Source organism: Pyrus communis, chromosome 8, assembly GCF_963583255.1.
Source record: "Pyrus communis chromosome 8, drPyrComm1.1, whole genome shotgun sequence".
NCBI classification, from domain to species: domain Eukaryota; kingdom Viridiplantae; phylum Streptophyta; class Magnoliopsida; order Rosales; family Rosaceae; genus Pyrus; species Pyrus communis.
This window is the reverse complement of record NC_084810.1, coordinates 24,020,922-24,041,747: the sequence shown is the minus strand read 5'-3', so window position 1 is coordinate 24,041,747 and position 20,826 is coordinate 24,020,922. Positions and strand designations below refer to the sequence as shown.

Sequence of the window (20,826 nt, the reverse complement as noted above, 5' to 3'; positions counted from 1 at the left end):
TGAGGAATAAAAATCCAAATTTCATTGGTATAGCATTTAACTAAATTAAACATTTGTGGGATACAAAAAATTGAGCCTCTTTAGCTGAGATAGCAAAGAAAACCCCAAAAAAAAAATGTCGTTGACGAAGTTTCTTCGAAAAATACCCCTGTAATTTGCAAAGGAATATACACAACACAATAAACGAACAAAAAAAGAAATGAATGGAATGAACCTGACTGTGTGTGTGATTATTTGTAATGATTTCTATTAACTTTAACCCTTTCCCAAACTGTGAGACTTCCACAAACCCTAATCAACGCAGCAATGATTCAAAAAATGCATCATCCCTAGGCTCTTCCTTGGCTTTAGAAAACATGTTGTCACTAAGCTGTGCTTGGTTCATGTATGATCCCATGGAGTTTCCGTCGAACCCTGCAAATCCGTAAGTTCCTTGGCTCTGCAACATCTCTAGGCCGGTAAAGGGTGCTTGCCCTTCTGATGTTGGTTGCCTCAAGTTCTGAAGAGAGTTGGTATTAGCAGAATTGTTAGTGTGATGAGTTATAGGCCTCATTGCTGAAGCTACATTGTTATTGTTGTTGTTGTTGTTGTTTGGTATAGGCCTATTGGCAGCAGCATGGCTGCCGCTGCCACGAGCGGCGGGGACGTCGTGGTTGTGCTTCCCTTCATAGGTTGTGATCACTGCTCTAAGATCATGAGAAGCTCTTTCAACATGCTTCCTCACTGGACATCCTGGATACGTGCACTTGTAGTAGCTCCTACAATTTTGCAAAATATAAATAAAACAAAAATAGAAAAAATAATGAAAAAGGCTTGAAAACTTTGAATTTTAACGATAAAGACAAAATAAATAGTAAAGTGAATAATACTATAATTGATTTTTTAATGTAAAAATATAATTTTTCGTTAAAATGAACAATACCGAAAACTTTTCGTTAAAGTTCCAACAAAAATACATGCAATCCCATGAAAAGCAAACTTCAGAAGAATGTGTCCTTTTTTTAGGAACAAAGAAACAATCCACTTTATTTGTGAGGTATTTTTACAAAATAAACTTGACTATATTAGATAGTGCAAAAAAATTATATTTCTTGAACTCTCAAACCTTGGATTTGGATTGCCTTTTACCACTTTCTGACCGTACTTCCTCCATCTGTAGCCATCATCTAAAATATCTATGTCACTAGTTGTTTGAACTACAACTCTAGGCTCTCTCACTGTTCTACCCCCAGGTGCTGAAATTCCTTCATTGTGATCAGCATCTTTTTTCCTGCATAACCATTAAAAAAGACTAATTAATCACACAAATAATAAACGCAAATTAATCAAGGCTGGTGATTTTCACGCTACTCCTGCGAGTGCGCATAAAACTGTAAAATAATCAATTTGGAGCGCAGACAGTTGATAGGGGAGTACCAAAACCGGTAGCCCTTGATTAATCAAGCTTACCATTTCTTGGCATTAGGTTCATCTTCATCAAACTCCTCCCCTCCTCCTGACTTGCTCCTCTGAGAGCTCTGCTCGAAATCATCGTCCCCAATGGATATGGATGAATTCTCAGGAGTTCCAATGGAATCCATTTGTGAATTGCCATGATTAGCATAAGTTTGATCTGGCAGTTCATTGTTCGTGGCGTCTGAAGCCGGAATTGCGTGAGAATTTGATGATGATCTTCTCGTGTTCTGTGGCTTGGGATGGTTGTGATTGCCCTTGTAAACAATCTCAGTGATTTGTCCATCCAATGACCTCTCTACTTTTTTCTTAGTTGGGCAGTTAGGGTAAGTGCACTTATAATAGCTTCTTGGATTTTCACTTCCCTTCACTTGTTTTTGACCATATTTTCTCCAGTTATATCCATCGTCTGACTTCCTGCTCAAGGTCTGAGATTGGTGGTAGAAACCGCCATTCGTCGGAGTATTATTTTGGAGAGTTTGGGTGGTCATTTCAGATGGCAAGCTCTGAACAGAACCATATTCTTGCTTTGGGGGTTCTTGAGCCTGAACGTAGTTGTTCCATGCCTGCTCGTGTCCGAAATAAAACGTAATCAATTAGTAACTACACAATCGATCGAGTCGATAAATGATATCAAAGTTAAGCAAATTGAGCTGAAATGAGGTTTTCTGAGAGCGTCTTGTTTTTAATAAAGATCGGACGTCGTGCACAAAGACGGGCTGCTTAACAAACAACATAAAAGATTGAAACGTACAGTTTGATTTGACGTGTTTGAAGATTGAAACATTGACGATGATGAAGAAATGGGAGGTCTTGCTTGGGTTTGGAAAGAGAAATCTGAGTAGTTCTTGCTCTCCTGTTTTACATTCTGTTGGTTATTCTTCCAATTGAAGGCACCATGAGCTGCTAAGCTTCCAGTAGTTGGAGATGAAAGAATCTGCAAACAAATAACACAAAACAAGAAAATCCCAATTGGTAAAATCATCAAAACAAAACAATATTACAACTGACAAAACATAACCCAATAATTAAAGAGCAAAATTAACAAAACCAAAGACTTTGACTTCGGTAATGAAAAATATCACAAAAATATCTTCTTCTTAAAATTTTCTTTTTTCCTTTATCTCAATTTCCTCATGATCCCTATTGGGAAATTGCGGAACCCAAGAAAAACGAAATCTAAATTATGTAAACATAATATACACACGTGAGAATTCATACACACAAACATATACATATACATATACATACGTTTGAAGTGTTTAGGAGAACGGGAGAGTCAAGAAGCTCAGCCGGGCTCAACCCAGGTGGGATAGCAAAGTAGGAGGATGGAGATATGGAGGGCGGAGAAATGGGCAGTGAGGGTGGCGGTAGTGACTTGAATTTGGGTACGCCGGATCCAGTGCGCTCTGCAATTCGATCCGATAAACCACCATGACCGATATATCTTGGTGGGTTCGAGTCTTCGTTTGTACCGGAGGCTAAGAGGTCGGAAAAGGAGGTGGTCATGAATGGGTGAGTTGAGAAAGTGAAGGCTGCTGGGTGTGAGTTTGCTGAGGTTTCTAAGCTCCCTGAAGAGGAGGCCATCAAACAAGAGAGAGAAAGACAGAAGAGAGAGAGAGTGAGAGATTTTAGTTGAATAGGATAATAATATTAAGAAATTGTTGTCGAAGAAGAAGAGAAAAAGATGGTCACGTATTGCATAAGTCTCTCTCTGTTCTTTCTTCTCTTTTTTTTATTTTATTTTGGAGAGCTTTCTGAGAAACTCAGAGGAGGTTTGACCGTTGATTCCTTTTTTTTCAATTTTATTGATTACAAAATCAAAACAAAAAAACCTTTTTATTTGGAATTTTTTTGTGGTCAAAGTTCGTGGGTTTGACTGGTTGGCGGCTCTAAGCTCTACTTTTTTGTTTTTTTTTTTTTTAAGAAAAATCGAATCGGAAATTTAGTTTGTAAACAATTGTAAGTAGGGTGCATTTTTCCCATTGTAAGTTAAACCTAAATAATTGACATCAACCAATTAAAATACACTATCAATTATGGATGGGGCTACCTACACACTCATTTTTACTTTTCACACACTCTTTATTAATTTTCGAGCGTTAAATTGAATAAATTTGAAAATATCAAATGCTAATATGTTTATAAATTACTATTCTTAATCTACAAGCCATGATTGGTTCAGGACGTTTACCAAAAATCAAACATGTAATGAGAAGAGTTAGTTAAGCTACATTAAGCTAATGTTTAATTAAGAGTATAAAATAATATTTGAATCCATTAATAACTTGTATGATACTCTAAAAGGAAATGAGGGCATTTAAATTAGAACTTGAAAGTAACATGGCCTTTTGGTTCAATATAATATCAGCCGATGGATATTAAAATTAAAGAACCGACGTAATTTGAGGATTAGCACAAGTGCACAACCAATTAGTTAAGATTGTGTTTTCTTATTTATTAGATGCACCTAATATGAATTGTTTAATTTCAATTGAAAAATGTTAAAGAGGACTATTTTCTAGTTACACGTGTGCTGTGAATTCGAATTCCCATGATTAAGTTTTACGCATATCTCTTGGTAAAATCTAATTACAATATGCATTTTCGTAATAATATCAGCAAATAACATATGGCATTTCATATACTTGACTCTTTGGGATAATATTGACTCTTAACTTTCAAAGCTATTCAAAAATTTATTTATATAGGCAAGAAAATGCATGTGATAAAAAAATATGCACAGATGCCAACAGTGGTTGCCTGAATTGATAAGAATCATTCGTTTTGCTAGACCAAGATTTAAGTTTGAGTTCCACTTCATGCAATTCTTTTTGATGGGCGACCTAAAAAAAAAAAGTCTAATACCCCCTTTGTAAGTCATCAAAAAAATGTGTAGTATGATTTGATCTATAAATGAGGTAGCCTTATCTACCCCCTAAACTTAAAAACAAAAAATGCCAAGATTTGAGAGAAGTCCAGGCAAAAAGAATAAGGGAAGTGCGGTAGATTAATATGCTATATAGAAGAGTCATGCTAGATAGATCAAATTTGTAAATAAAATAATGTGTCATTAATAGAAAATAAATACGTTAATCAACACATAAGTAATAATCTACTAAAAAATTATGTCATTTAATTTAAAAAATTTAGTTTTAAAATTTGATCTCTGCTTTACTTTTCTTTTGACTTGTTTTTTGGGTAAAATTTTAGGAAAAATTAGATGCATTAATTAATTGTTGTAAATTGAGCTAGTTTATAATTATCTGTCTCACATCAGCTTTTATCTTTTAAGCTGGCATGGCAAGTGGCAAATGGTACAGCGTGCATGATATTTCCAAAACCAAAAGTCATGAATCTAGAAGATGCATGCATGACTCATATACATCTCATACCTACCGTGTTAAAGGGTATTGTCCACTGGCCATGCAATCTAGAAGCGAAGCATCTAAAATCTCTGGAAAAAGGGTGTTATGTGGGAAGGAAATACCTTAATTATACACCCAGTTTATTCTCCACCTAACCCAACCGTGCATCGAATCCCAAGTGCATTTTTAACAGTTTCTATTTGACTGTTTTTTTCTTTTTCTTTTTTTTAAATGAAAGTAGTCTTTGAATTCGAACTTTGTTGTTGGCTAATCTAACAAAATTTATCATTTGAAAAAAAAAAAACTTAACTTTTTGTTATTGTTTTTGCAAAATAAATTTACGCTTTTTAAAAGCTAAAAACGTAAAATATCTTAATGTTTTAAATTTACAATCATATGTTATGTCATTTAGCGTCACATATTAGTGATATTACTTTTCACTTGTAAGAACATCTCTAATGCACAGGAAATGGAGGACCCAATTCTTACATTTTGGTCCAAATATAGGGGAAGCTTCTCCAATGCACAGGAGACTCAAAATTCATATTTGAGTTGGCTCCAAAATCTCTTCCTCATCCTCTTTGGGATGGAAGGGATTTTGTTTAGCATCTAGAGTCCGAATGACCATAGGAGCACTCGAAGACTTTGCTTTATCCTCATTAAAACGTCACAACACCTTTTGGGTGTAGTTCGATCAATGTTCTAGGATTCCATCCGAACAATGCTCGTTCTCCAGGTCGAGATAATATCAAGTTTTCCCAAGATTTTTCATCTCAAATTTTGATTTCAAGTGAACTACAATTTCCTTAAGCTCTGCAGGAGTTTTGATAAGGTTCATGTCGTCGACATAAACTACAACGATCGCAAATCCGGAATGTGACTTCTTTATGAACACGCATGGGCATAATTTGTTATTCACATAACCCTGACTTGTCAAATATTCACTTAGACGGTTATACCATATCTGCCCAGATTGTTTCAATCCGTAGAGTGATCTCCTCAATCTAATAGAAAGAGTGTTCTATGGTCTAGAACTATTTGAACCAGTCAATGTAAGTCCTTCTGGAACTTTCATGTAGATTTCAGTATCCAGATCCCCATAGAGATACGCGGTTACCATGTCCATAAACTACATATTCAATTTTTCGAAAACTACTAAACTAATAAGGTAGCGGAATGTTATGACGTCCATTACGGGGGAATACGTCTTCTCGTAATCAATCACAGGGTGCTAAGAGAAGCCTTGCACTACGAGGTGTGCTTTGTATTGCACTATTTCATTCTTCTCATTACCCTTCCTTACGAAAACCCACTTATAGCCTATTGGCTTCACATGTGGTGGAGTAGGAGCTATAAATCCAAACACCTTACGCTTCGCAAGTGAATCGAGTTCGACCTAGATTGCTTGTTTCCAGTTTGACCAATCCGTTTTATGTCAGCATTTATCAATGGAACGTGGTTCAATGTCGTCGCTAAACATGATGTCAGTAGCTACTGTGTACGCAAATGCATCGTCGACGATCATCTCATTCTGATTCCAAACCTCATCCAATACTGCGTAGTGGACCGAAATCTCACGATTCTCGAGAGATCGAGTTGTCTCAACTAAGACATCACCATAATCTAGAATAACCTCATACGTTGGAACAAATGAGTAAGCGATGCTCAGATTCAGACTAGAGTCATTAGTTTGTGCCATTTTCCTCTTCCAGGGTTGTGAATCCTTTGAACTAGGGGGTCTGCCACGCTTCAGGGTAAGAGTAAATGATTGGCCAGCATGATGCTTGATGGTGATGGCAGCGGCGGTGCTGTATTAAATTCCCAGATTTGTTTTTTTCGACATGTTTAAGGTTTGAAAAACCCTAAATTGCTTCTAATTTATTTATATGCTTTGACTCACAAATTCCACATAGCAAAATAATTGTGTAATGCATGAAACGTATATATATTGACAAATATATGAAACATATACAATATATATATCGGAAGGAAAATATAAATATAGGGGGTTCATGCATCATAGGGAATGTTTTCATGCTTCGTGGACGTTTCAAATATCTTATTTTATTTTAAGCATACCTGATTGGCAGAAAACAAATAAAAACCTTTGAATTTTATAGAAGAAAGCCTCCTCCTACGATTCTTCAGCTCCTTAGCTTCAGGCAAAAACGTGCTGATAACATGTTGTAGGCCTATTTAACTGAATTGTATTTAAGACTAGAGATGGAGAGAGGCTGGCGTCAAGAGAGAGAGAAAAGAGATTTGATTGTGAGGTGTGTGTTGTATCACCATATTGTGTCTTTATTTATAGTAGTAGGATAGGTTGAATCCTTACTCTTTTATGATTACAACTCTAATAGAATATTAGCTACTAAAGGGAATATTCAAAGATAGGGCTAGGTTCAGTTCAAAATGGTTCGGTTTTTTGCCAAAACTGAAACCGAACCGAAATTTCGGTTCGGTTCATTCTTTTGGGTTTGGTTTTTTCCTGTTCGATTTCGGTTTGGTTTCCCTTTTTTTTTTTTTTAAATGAAAAAAATTGAAATCTGAAATTTTAACATCTCCAACACAATCATAACATAAGCTTTCCAACTAAAATCAAAGACAATGAAAATAAACATTTAAAGTACAACTAGAATAATCAATCAAGTCTGCCAAAGTCCGAACTTAAAATAAACATCAAAGTTTAAGTCTTCAAAAAGTCCAAATTTAAAATAAACATCACACTTCAAGTCTTCCATACCTAAAATAAACATAACAAAGTCCAAACTTTAAAGAAATATTCCACTTAACTAAAATCATAAAGTCAAATAAACCTTCAAGGTTTCATCACTTCATGTCTTGCACACACTCTGTACATAAAGCTATACATCCAATGAGTTCATCAAATCCCTCAGCCAAATGAAACCCAACTACTAGCCTCTTGTGCTTACCTTGAATAAATATGATCCATCAAATAAGTTATGCATCTCTTTGAAATGAACTTTAACCCCAACGAGTACAATAGAATGGAACTGTATTGCCTATAATTCTGAATCATTCAAAAGTTCAGTGTCATTTGAATATTATCATTCAACAAATCCCCTTCCCACCTCTGTATTCTTACCATTCAACTTCACAGTAGGAAAAATATCTATTGTCCATGTGATCCACGTTTTAAATAACCACATATTTATCACCCTTTCTTTGACACATTTATATGTTGTTACGAGGTTTATATGAAAACATTAAGCTTTTGAAAAACTAAAACAAATATAAAAAAAGCGTGGATATCTTTATGCATTTGCACATATGTATATATCAAAACTACACTGCACATGAACATAAATATCAAAGCCACAGTAGTACTACCACAAATCAGTGTTTACTAACTCCAACACTAGCTCGAACATGTTTTGCATTCCATGCCATCTCAGCCTACTTATTTACTGATTAACTTCTACATACCTACACTCAGTGGCCTTCTAGAACTACATTTCTGTGGAAGTGCCTAACCAAAACTGACAATCTAATGTTTAACTTTCAAGAAAAAATAATTACTAAAACATAAAAATCACAAACTAGATTAAACAAATCATACTGGATTACATACACCATTGAAAGAAAAATTTGTATTGTAATTCAAGAATTTGGACATCATCATATAGCTTTAGAGCAACTCCACCCCTAAGACTTTACGCCAGCACCCAGCCCATTTATCCACTTCAATGAACAGTAATAGGCCAAATCATCTCCACTCCTAAAAAAAAATAGACTGGTCAATTTTATTATTTTTTATTACAATGGTCCTCTTATCCGACTTGTCATTGTCAGCCTCCGTACCTTCTCCGTCGTCCTCCACTTTCGCTTTCCCTTTCTCCTTCTTGTTCTCCGCCTCGACCTCCACTTTCTCCTTCTCTTTCTTCTTCTTGTTCTTGTTCTCCACTTGGGTCGGTGCTAAAGCTAGGCCAACCAGTCTCAGTCTCGACCTCCGCCTTGCTCTCGCCGGAGTTGTCCTCCTCTTCCTTCACAGCTTCCCCTTCCGCTTCTTCCGCCTCCACCCCTTCCTTCTTCGCCTGCTCTTTCTTCTTCTGAGCTCCCTTGACCTTCTTCCTCGCTGGCGCCACGAGTCACCAGCTTGATTTCGCCGGCGCCACCAACTGCTTTTCTTTTTGCTCAGTCGTCTTGCATTTCCTCGGCACCATTCCCACAAAACGCACGCTAATAGGCCGGTCCCTGGCTCTGTCAATTCTAGGCTGGCCTGGAGACCAGCTTGGGCTGGGTGCCAGGCAATTGAACGGGCTGGAGCGGATTGACTGAGTCCCGGCCCCTTTTTTTTACTGGGTGCCGGCCTAATGGTGTTCCGGTGGAAGTGCTCTTAAGTTACTCTAAAGTTCCATGTCATTTGAATATTATCATTCAACAAGAAAATTTCTTTAAAAGTTATTCTCATTCCTATACTCCATCAGTCTTTCTGCTCCTCATCCAACATAATCGACCCCCTTATCAACATAATATCATTTTCCCTTACTTCTCATCTCATTTTTTTAAGAAAATATATTCAGCTTCTCGTCAAACCGTCTACTTCGTCCCTTTCTATGCTATATTTTTACTCTCACAAATCCCCTTCCCACCTCTGTATTCTTACCATTCAACTTCACAGTATGAAAAATATCCATTCTTACCATTTCAATCAGATTCTTCTAATTGACAACAATAGTAAGCATTACTATCATAGGAACAACAAAAACCACTAAAAATAAAAGAAAATCGCAAAACCCATGACATTGAAAAGCTGCAAAAACCCACGAAATTGAAAATAAAATCTGCAAAACCCATGAAATTGAAAAGAAAATCTGTAGAACATGAGACTAACATTGCAAAGGAAGTCGTGGGTCGAGACTCAAAACAACGAGAGGAAGTCATGGGTCACGAATCACGGGGGTGAGAGACTGATAGTGAGACGGCGACACTTGCAAATCGGCGACATGTGAGAGACTGACCAACTAAGAGTGAGACAGGTCGCAGGTCACAGGTCATTGGGAAGGAAGAAGACGAAGACTGATTATGTTGAGAGAGGGTGCGTGGTGTGAGATCCCAAATCGCTCGGGGGAGAGGAGGTGATGTGCCTTATATGTACATGCCCACCTCTTTATAGTAAAATGCGTTTTGGGTGGAAACCCAAGAACAAAACTATGAGGGCGTGGGCCAAAGCGAACAATATCTTACTATGCGGACTGGGATGTGACAATTTGGTATCAGAGCCACTCCCCCGCCAAAAGTGTACCGACGAGGGCGTCGGGCCCCTAAAGCGGAAGGATTGTGAGATCCCACATCGCCCAGGGGAGAGGAGGTGATGTGTCTTATATGTACATGCCCACCTCCCTATAGTAAGACGCGTTTTTGGTGGAAACCCAAGAACAATACCATGAGAGTGTGGCCCAAAGCGGACAATATCTTACTATGCGGACTGGGATGTGACAATTATTTTGAGATCCCACATCGACCGGAAGAGAGGAGGTGATGTGCCTTATATGTACATGCTCACCTCCCTATAGTAAGACGCGTTTTGGGTGGAAACCCAAGAACAAAACCGTGAGGGCATGGCCCAGAGCAGACAATATCTTATTATGTGGACTAGGATGTGACAATTTGGTATCAGAGCCACTCTCCTGGCTGGAAGTGTGTCGATGAGGGCGTCAAGCCCCTAAGGGGGTGGATTGTGAGATCCCACATCGCACGGGGGAAAGGAGGTGATGTGCCTTATATGTAGATGCCCACCTCCTTATAGTAAGATGCATTTTGGGTGGAAACCTAAGAACAAAACTGTGAAGGCGTGGCCCAAAATGGACAATATCTTACTATGTAAACTGGGATGTGATACGCAGAGTGATGGAGGCTAGGAAAAAGAGGTCCAGAGTACAGACAGAGGGATCAGGGATGAGGAATCGATGTTTAGGGTTTCAGACTGAACGACGTCGACCAATACAAACTTTTAGACTGAACGACATGCCGTTTCTAGTAATAAATATAAAACGATGTCGTTTTGCCAACAAAGTTCAATTTCCGAACCCTAGAAACTGAACTGAACCAACCAGATTCGGTTCGGTTCAGTTTTCAATCCGATTTTTTCGATTTTTCGGTTTTTCGAACCCACCCTTATTCAAAGATATCCCTAAATACACTAGGATTTACATAGTCACATTCTTATTCTAAATATGACTGCAACAGTTTACTGATTTTAAAAAGATGAGGATAAAGTTTAATATATAAAAATAACTAAACTATGAGATTTCTTTGCATATTCTTCTAGAGATTTCAATAATATATGTATATGTGTATATATATATATGTATATGTATATGTATATGTGTATATATATATATATGTGTGTGTGTGTGGGTGGGTGGGTGGGTGTGTGTGTGTGCGTATGTATATGTGCGCGCGCGCGCGTGTGTAATAGATAAAGGTGCTGCGGGTGCGCAGCGCAGCAAGTTTTTGTGCGGCAACCTTTACAAAAGGTTGGATTTCATTCAACTTTTTACGGTTGTAATTTTTTGGTTGAATGGTTGCAATTTTATTAAAAGACATAATTTTTATTCTTTATATTGTTACATTTATTCCAACATATTCCAGGGTATCCAATACTTTAATAGTTGTAGTCGTCCAATTCTTATTTAAAAATACAATGACTAAATTTTACAGTTAGAAACTTTCGAGAATAGAAACGCCGGATGGGGAGTATAACTATTTGTTCAAGAATCCCATAAGGGAGTATATATATGCTTTTGATCAATGATCACGTAAAGGCTTTCTTTGTTACTCCAAACAATTGAATACTTTCAAATATGGTAATCCACCTCGTGGGTTGTTATGTATAAGTTTTATTATTAGGGTTACTGTTCTTATATATATACACAATTTTTGTTAGGGTTATATATACAATTTATTAGTAATCAAACCAATGGTTGACCTATAGTTGAATCATGAAATAGTTAACCTAAGGTTAATTCACTTTCTTCATCTTTGACCCTTTATACTTTGTAATGGGTTGGTAGCTCGACATTGGTGCAGTTCAATCATATACATATCCTCAAAATGTCAACACGGTAAGCTCTACTTTATGGATCAAAAAGAAAAAAGTAAGCTCTAATTTGGTGCATAAATGACCAATTAATTGATGTAATTTAGTGAAGATAGTTGAAGAGATTAGTTTGAGTTTGTGTTATATCTACTTACTTAAAATGTGTATTGAAATTACTTTGATTCTTAATTTTCTTACATTTACGAAAATATGGGTAAACGTAAAGTGTAAAGTATATTGACCTCATCAAATAGCTGACTTCTCACATATTTACTAACACATATGGAATTAGAAAAAAATATAATTAAAATTTGTGATCGAACACCTGAAAACAGGTAAGAGATTCTCACAAATATTCCTTCTTTATCCTTTTTATTCATGCCCAAGTGCGAAAGATCATAATGGATAAATTCTTGAGATTTATGCGAGTCCAATGTAGCATGTTGTAAATATATTACCAACTCAATTTAGTTCCTTCTAAGCAATTAATTGATTTCCTAAAAGCAGAGTTACAAAATGTGCAAGTTCTAAATTCAAACAAATCAGATGATAACATTAATAAGTCTTCAATCTTGTATCTCATGATTATTGATTCCTTTGATAGTTTTTTTATTTTATTTTTGGGGTCAATTTTTATTATTATTTTTTTTAATTTGATAGTGTGTTGTTGACAAAAGAACCCAAAAAAAAAAAAAAAATTCACAACGAACAAATATATATATATGGTCGCGTGGACAGACTGTCCATCACTGATCATGCAGAATGCTGACGGCTGAAATGTATGGACGACGATGGCGGTAAGCAGTGTGAGGTGATGACTGTCGCCATTGTGCACTGCCGTGTGACCGCCGGTACTTCAGCCGCGGCGTGAGCAGTCTGCACGTGAGACCTGTGCGTAAATTGCACGGATGATTATGACTGGTTATTCGCATCCGTGGGTGCGAGTCCTTTTTAGGTTTTCTCGTGTTTTTTGCTCCACTCGTGTATTTAGTGGACTTTCTCTTTTATTTTGAAAACGAGCGTTAACATAAACATGTGTATGTGCAGTCCCTTTCTCTAAAGTATTTTTATTTTTGAATATTGTAGAAGAACCACCTCAATTTGCAGTCCCTTTTTAATTCTTATGACATTCTCTATTTTTACACGATATATTTTCACATAAACAGAATGACATAAACAAAGGGTTTTTTGATATGGATCTAAAATAACTAAAAATTGGACCTATTTCAAAAGTCAAAAGTCACCAAAAATTAGACCTATTTTAAAAGGTGGCCTATAAAATTGAACCTATTTCAAATTTTCGCCATAAAACAATGCCTGAAAAATTGAATTGAGAAAACATAAATTGAAATATTCTCAAAGTCACAAACATACATCGAATTCCATAAACAATCAAAATTAAAAATCACAAACATAAAACAAATTTTTTTTTTTTTTTGGTAACAAAAAGGGACAGGTCACCCCAAAACTAACTCCATAAATTATTATAAGGCTAGCTACGCTCCTGGAACTCAATTTTAATCTTACTTTGCTCACTAGAACTCAAACTTCGTCATTTTTACTCCCTAAAACTCAAAGTTTACTCCACTTTGCCCCTGGAACTCGATTTGATCCCATTTTTATCCTCTAAAACTCAAAAGTTGTCTCTATAAAACTCCAAATTTGCTCTCTATTGCCTTAAATTTGTTAATTTCTTATGTGGTTGATTAATTTGCTCTATATTGCCTTAAATCTGTTAATTTTTTATGTGGTTTTAATTTGGATGCGGTAGACTAATCAATTTATTTTTTATTTGTTTCATCTCTTAAATTTCTTTAAACTTAATATTCTTTGATTCTTGATTATTAACACATCATGGAGATTTATAATCAAATTTATTGCACATATGGCATAGTCTTAAAGGGTGTTAGGTCGCACATGTAGAATCATCAGATAGACGGGCCAAAGGCCTACCTCCAACAACACCGATATTGTCTTCAACTTGGTAATTACCACGTGCACAGTCCCTCAAGTGTGGAGTTTTATCATAAAGTCTTGGTATTGGTTGGAGCGGAGTTAGGATATTTAAACTCTTCTTTTCTTAGAGATACGGTCAATGTGGGATATTTCAACACGCCCCCTCACGTGGGACCCAATTTGTGGGTCACACGAGGAGAGATCCACATATCTACAACCACATGGAGCCAAGGGACCCACCCATCACGTGGCAGTACAGGCCCACTCTTTTGCTCTAATACCATGTCAAAATATCTAAGAGACGGGCCAAAAGTCTACTTTCAACGACACCAACCCAACTTGTTAATTACCACCTGCACAATCCGTCAAGTGTAGGGTTTTATCACAAAAAGATTCGGTATTAGTTGGAGTAGGGTTAGGATATTTAAATATCTTATTTTCTTAGAGATATGGGTAATGTGGGATTTTTCAACGCACATATGTTTTAGGAGGCGACCGATAAGTTTCAGGAAGAAAAGAAAGTTCACAAGTCACAGTGGAACGAATTTTGAGTTTCAGGAAGTAAAATGATGACTTTTGAGTTCTTGAGGTAAAATGAGATCAAAATGAAGTTTTAGGAGGCATAGCTAAAAATAAGCCTTATTATAAATAGTTTGAGTCCTAGAAGTTCTAATCGTATCATCAAATAAATGAGTGTCAATCTATACATGCCCAAATGCAAAAGATCATAATGGATAAATTCTTGAGATTTATATGAGTCCCATGTAGTATGTTGTAAATAAATTACCCAATTCAATTTAATTCCTTCTAAGGATTTCATAAAAACAGAGTTCCAAAATGTGAAGTTTTCTAAATTTGAACAAATCGGGTGAATAACATGAGTAATGCTATTCATACCATGTTTTTATATTACATTTCTATACCACATTAGATGTCATCTGATTTGGACATTCACATCATTTGAAAAATTTGCAAAACCCAAGAAAATGAAGGAGAAAGACTCCTCGTATACCACATTCATCATTTAATTAATTAGTTTTTCTTAATTATTAGTTTATTAAATAATGAACTAAATTTAAAAATCTAATTAATTCAAATGATGTGACTATCCACATCAAATACCATCTAAGATGATATTAAAATATGGTACAAAAACATGGTATGAATAACATTGATAAGTTTTCAGTCCTGCATCTCATGATTATTGATTGCTTTGATGGTTTTTTTTTTTTTTTTTTTTTTTTGGTTGGGGTGGTGGTGGGGGTGGTTGTCAGTTATTCCTTTGATAATTTGATGTTGTGTTGTTGACAAAAGAACAAAAAAAATATAAACACAATCAAAGTCAGAATTTTCGCATGGACAGACTGTCCATCACTGATCATGCAGCATGCTGACGGCTGAAATGCATGGAGGACGATGGCGGTAAGCAGTGTGAGGTGATGACTGTCGCCACTGTGCACTGCCATGTTGCTGCCGATAGTTCAGGCGTGGCGGGAGCAGCCTGCAAGTGGGATCTGCGATGGATTCAGGATTTTAACATAGGATGGTCCTAATATAAAAGCCTCCAAAAAAAATAAAAATAAAAAACATTGAAAACTAAATGGCAAACTACAACCTTCATTTATAATCTTTGTCCAAACTAATCGATAATGATTTTTGCTTGTAATATCGTTCCGTACTAAAATCTATATCAATTGATGAAACTTATAAAATATGTATGAACTAACACTGTAACACAATCTTCGACAAAAAAAAAAGAAAGAAAAAAAAATACACACACACACTCTAACACAATCCAAGTAATATCAGAAAATCCTAACGAATCAACAATAAATATGTATGAACTAACACTAAAATAGATATGATAAAATCCTAAAAAATTAACAATGAATAAGGCTAAACTTAGTTTAAAACTCGTTAGTGTGTGATTGTTTGACTTTTTATCAAAGACCCTTACCAAAAACCATTATCAAAGACTCTTACATATATGTATTCACTATTTAGCCTTTTGTTTTTAATTAGTATTCTTAAAAAAAAAAAATAAAAAATAAAAAAAATAAAAAAAAAAACAAAAAACCTAAAACTAAAACTAAAAATCCTAACAAATTAACAATAAATATGTATGAACTAACACTAAAAATAAGTTCACTAAACTAGAAAACTTACAGAAAATATGAAATTGTTGTTGATGGCCTTCGCTGGCTTGGGTGGCGTGAGGAACGGCAGGCAATTAGGTATATTATAATTGATAAAGTTGAATTTGATTGAAAGCAGACTAATGAAAAGCCATGGGCTTTTATTAAATTTTGACATTTTAACAAAAGATGGTGAATGCTATCACGTGGGTTTTTAAATTTTTTTAATGACTTGACTCAAAACGATGTCGTTTTGGTCAAGTCATTTAAAAAAAAAAAAGCTTTCTTCTTCCTCCAGTTTTGCACAGTACAGCAGTTATGGTTGCTACTCTTCTCCACCATTGCCCAGACTTAGGTGGTCTTAAGAGGTTCTCACAGCCATTTATCCAAGCTTGCAGGTGGTCTCGAGACCACCTTGGTCCCTTAGTAGATCCACCCCTGCCTACGAGTAAATTGCACGGATGATTGCGATTGGTTATTTGCATCTGTGACCGTGAGTGCGAGTCTTTTTAGGTTTTCTCGTGTTTTTTGCTCCACTTGTGTGTCTAGTGGACTTTTTCTTTGATTTTGAAAACGAGTGTTAACATGTGTACGTGTAGTCCTTTTTTTTTCTAAATTATTTTATGTTTTTGTAAATTGTAAAAGAAACACCTCAATTTGCAGTCTTTTTTAAATTCTTATGACATTCTCTGATTTTTACACGACATATTATCACGTAAACACGAAAATTCTGTAACGAATGAAACAAGAACACGTGTACAAAGTAGATTTGTATTGATGAATTTGTAGGGTTACAATCTCTGTTTACAATTTTCCTCTGATTCAGTCTTCAAATTTGATGTAGGTGCATAGGTTGTTGATTCAAGGGTAGCGACGACTTGATATCAGACGAACGATTGAATGATTGCTTCAAGTTTTGAGCTTGAAACAATGTGTGGATGGTCTTCACTTCTAAGTTTGTGTATGACTTGAGGCACATGTGATGTTAATGTGGGATTTTGTTGATTCAAGGGTCTTGGTGATTTGATCCTGAATTGAACGTCGTTACAAGTTTTGAGCTTGCAACAAAGTCTTGAAGGAATCAACACAAGTGCTTGTTGATTCTTTAAGGGAGTGATTCGGCTTTGGTCAAAAGAAAGCTTCGACTTTGGTTGTGCGTTCTTTGAAAAGAGTTTTGGCAGCATATTAGTCTTCAAAGATTTGGTAAAGGTTCTCCTTTTGTGAGAATTTCGGCCTTGAATGTAGAAGTTGTCGACCTTATACTTGTCTTGGGACCTTGTATTTATAAACTTTCAAAGCCATGCCTTTGGGTGGATTTGGCTTTGATTTGTGTCTTGATTCGTCCATGGGAGAATTTGGGCATGTTTTGTGTCTTAATTTCAGCCACTTTCCCTTACCTTGGCCGAATTATAGGGCTTGTTACCTATTTTGTGAACAATCTTCAACTCTTGCTTGTTTTGTGAAGACGCTTTAGCTTTTTTTCCAATTTTGGGAGCAATTTGGGCCCCTTGCCGATTTTAAGGAGAGATTCCCCCCTTTGCCGAAATTTGGGGAAGTTTTATTCTTCCTTTGCTTGATTTGTACCCCATGTCATTGATGACTTGTCTATTTGTGATGAGTCATATGCCACGTGGAGCTTTGTGATGCATCATTTGCATGCAACGAAATTTACATATCTACAATCACATACATAGAATGGCATAAATAATGCGTTGAAAATTGAATTGAGAATATATAAATTGAAATAAGGTTAATCTCAATTTACTACTCTGAAGTTTCTTAGTTTTCAACATTTCACACATCAAGTTTTTTCGTCTCAATCCGGTACCTAAAGTAATAATTTTGCGACACTTCCATACATCTATTAAATTTTCTGTCAGAACCTCTGTGGCGCCCACGTGGATAATGTCTGGTCGCGACATGTCAATATGGGCCCACATGAAAATTAAAAAATAAAGAACTAAAAATTTTAAAAAAGAAAAATTCTTTTATCTCTCGCTTTTATTGTCTTTACTTCTCCTTTATCATGTCGACTATAAATACGAAAATTTCATTTCCACTTCAAAGAGAATTGATTACGGATTGAATATTGTTGGCGAAGGTCCAGAATAACTTACCAATTGACAAAGCAAAACGAGATAGACGGGGAGCAACCTCGTTGCAACAACCTGAAATATGAACAAATTCCATAAATTAACTGTAACTGAGCAATCCACTCATTTTAATAATTGCATGTCTTCTTTCTTTCTGACCTTGGATCATTATTGTACGCAAATCCAACACAAGTGAAACTAAATGGAAATTCTTTCTCGCACATTAGTTAAAACTCAACAGTTCACACATGAAAGAAAAATGTGAAGGTAAGAAAAGCTCAACAACACATCACTCATTTTAATTTTTATTTTGGGTAAACTGGGGGGTAAAACTCTGTCAAATTTGCCGTCAGTTGAAGTCCCAAAGTTTTCAGTTTGCAATTTTGAATGCACCATTTCTTGAGGAAATGGTTGTTTTGTATTATCAAGTTCAAATCAGCAATACAAATTACAATCTAAGCATCTTTAACAAACTGCATACTCCTATTTCAACACGAAAAATGCATATCTCTTTCGCTCTCCAACCACAAACCCTAACTCTACAAACCTTCAGTGTTGGTCCCTAGCTTTGGCTTGGGGTCAACGGCAGCCCCTCCTGCCTCCTTCTAGAGCCTCATCCTCATAGCCTCTCCACTTCTCGCTTCATTCCCCCTATCCACTCGTCCGCAACCCTCACACTTTCTCTCTCTCTCCTCGACCCCTCACCCCACCCGCTACTTTCTCACTTTTTCTCAAGTCCTTGGTGCTGCCTAGCACCTTTTCTCTCCCACTCTTTTGTAGGCAAAAAGTTTTCCCAACTCTGTTGCGGGCCTCCAACCTATTTCCCGGATTCTGTTGTCGTACAGGGCTTCCTCCCTTGTTTGTGGCTTAGATTTGCGGGTTTAGTTTAGTCTTTTGGTTGTTTTGCGGGTCGGATCCTTCCTATATGGCTTACTTTTTTTCAAGTTTTTTGTGGCTTTCTTGACTGTTAGGTGGTGGCACCGCCTTGCTATAAAGTTGCCAATGGTGATGGGTCAATCGATGGAGTCAAGCCTACCAAAAGGTTTCATTTTTCTCGGATTTGTGTTGTTTCTGTTTCCTAGGTGGGGTTGCACATAGAGTGTTCCCGGCGGTGGCTTCCTTGGTGCTCGTAGTGATTGGGGTGCATATTTTTTGTAGCAGTTTTCTCTTGGTTGTTTGGACTTTCTAAGGGTTTTGCCCTTGGAACTATCGTTTTTGTCATCTCTAGGTTCGTGGTGGTGGTGGGGATGGCGGTGCAGCGACGTGGGTGGTTTTGGCCTGGTAACCCCTCTGCCATCCATGTTGCTGCTACTTTTGCCATAATTGCAACCCATATCGGTCGGCGAAAACTTATGGCAGCTCTTAGTGCTAACATGTCTTATGCATGTATTTGGGTTGTGGTGGTGTTACGATGACCATGGTGGTTATGGTTGGATCCCTTTCCGCCCTACTCCTTTGTGTTCGTCCCGGCAATAGCTGGCGTCCCACACCTCCAGACATTTTTGCACGTGACTATGCTACCCACGACTCTTGCCAATTCTGCACCTGCATCTCCATTATGGACACGTCATCTTGTTATCTTCATATTTAGTTTGTTTTTTATGTTTTGTCTTTGTTGATTCGGCAAGTTGTTTGTGTCGCTTAGGCAATTTTGTAGGTTTGTTGTTTTGCGATGGCTTTTGTGGGAATTTCGGGGCTTTGTATGTCATGTATCATCTATGAGGCATATCTGCCTTGGGAATCCTCGTTCTAATGGTGTGGTGGTAGCCGTATAAAGGTTTAAAATTATTTGTTTTGCACTAATTACCTTCAGATCAAGAAATTGGTCACTGGAGCATATGTACCCATCTGGCTTATTTGTAAATGGTTGTTTATGGTAATGAAATTCTATTATTTCTGTCGAAATAAAAAAATACAGTTGTAAAGCATACCGACACATGGTGTAGAAAACAAAACAAAAGCAGTAAAAAGTTAAGGTACAAGTTGTGGTGGCCGCAACAGTAAGACGGTGGAGGTGGTGATGACCATGGTGGCGGGGTTATGGCTGTAGATAATGGTAATGGTGACAACGGAGGTACAAGTTGTGGTGGTCATGCTGAGATGGTGGTGGTAATTTTAGTTGCAGCGATGGTGAGACAGTGAAGATGGTGGTGGCCATGGTGGCGAGAGTGATGTTGGTTGAGGATATGGTAGTGGCCATGGTGGCGAAGATGATGTTGGTTGAGGATATGGTAGTGTCGACGATGGCGGGAGGTGGTGGTATCAAAAGATGGTGGTTGTGGTAGTGGTGGCAGGATGGTGAGACAATGGAGAATGTTGTTGTGGTGGTGGTGGCAGCATTGGTGACGATAGTAGTAGTATACAAGATTTTTTATTATTAGTAAGACTCTAACTTTGTTTTATAATGTATCTTTTTATTCTCTATTATTTAAAAAATAAAAATAAAAACTATTTTTGTAAAACAGAGAAAACATCAATTTGATGTTTGTTGCGAAATTTAAACTAACCAAAATTAGTCCAATTTAGTTCCAAATTTTATGCTCGATGCATACAAATCGTTCTATAGTATAGAAAGCAAGCACTTAATATCATCCCACATAAATTAATCTAATTTTAAACAACTAACTTAAATCCAATTGCAACGTAGTGAAATTTAACAAAGATTAATAAATAATGATGGTTTTGAGAGTTGATACTAAAAGTAAAACAAAACAAATGAAAACAAGAACGTGTGATCACAATGCAAAAAAGGCGGTAGC

General features: G+C 36.6%; 1 protein-coding gene across 1 annotated transcript; it reads right to left on the bottom strand.

Moving 5' to 3' along the window:
* On the bottom strand, positions 1 to 3,122 carry LOC137743766 (probable WRKY transcription factor 26). Its single transcript, XM_068483708.1, has 5 exons — positions 2,704 to 3,122; positions 2,207 to 2,389; positions 1,450 to 2,018; positions 1,106 to 1,270; positions 1 to 758 (listed from the first exon to the last, which is right to left on the bottom strand). Exons 1-5 carry the CDS (start codon positions 3,037 to 3,039, stop codon positions 296 to 298), a joined length of 1,716 nt encoding a protein of 571 aa, XP_068339809.1. The 5' UTR covers positions 3,040 to 3,122; the 3' UTR covers positions 1 to 295.
* Positions 3,123 to 20,826: the final 17,704 nt, after the last annotated feature.

Bases quoted from the DNA above. Each gene is read 5' to 3' on its own strand.
- LOC137743766 (XM_068483708.1), bottom strand. From the start codon at position 3,039: ATGGCCTCCTCTTCAGGGAGCTTAGAAACCTCAGCAAACTCACACCCA. The intron at 2,390-2,703 runs GTATGTATATGT...ATTTGTTTGCAG, and splicing joins TTCTCCTAAACACTTCAAAC to ATTCTTTCATCTCCAACTAC. The intron at 759-1,105 runs GTTTGAGAGTTC...GCAAAATTGTAG, and splicing joins AAAGGCAATCCAAATCCAAG to GAGCTACTACAAGTGCACGT.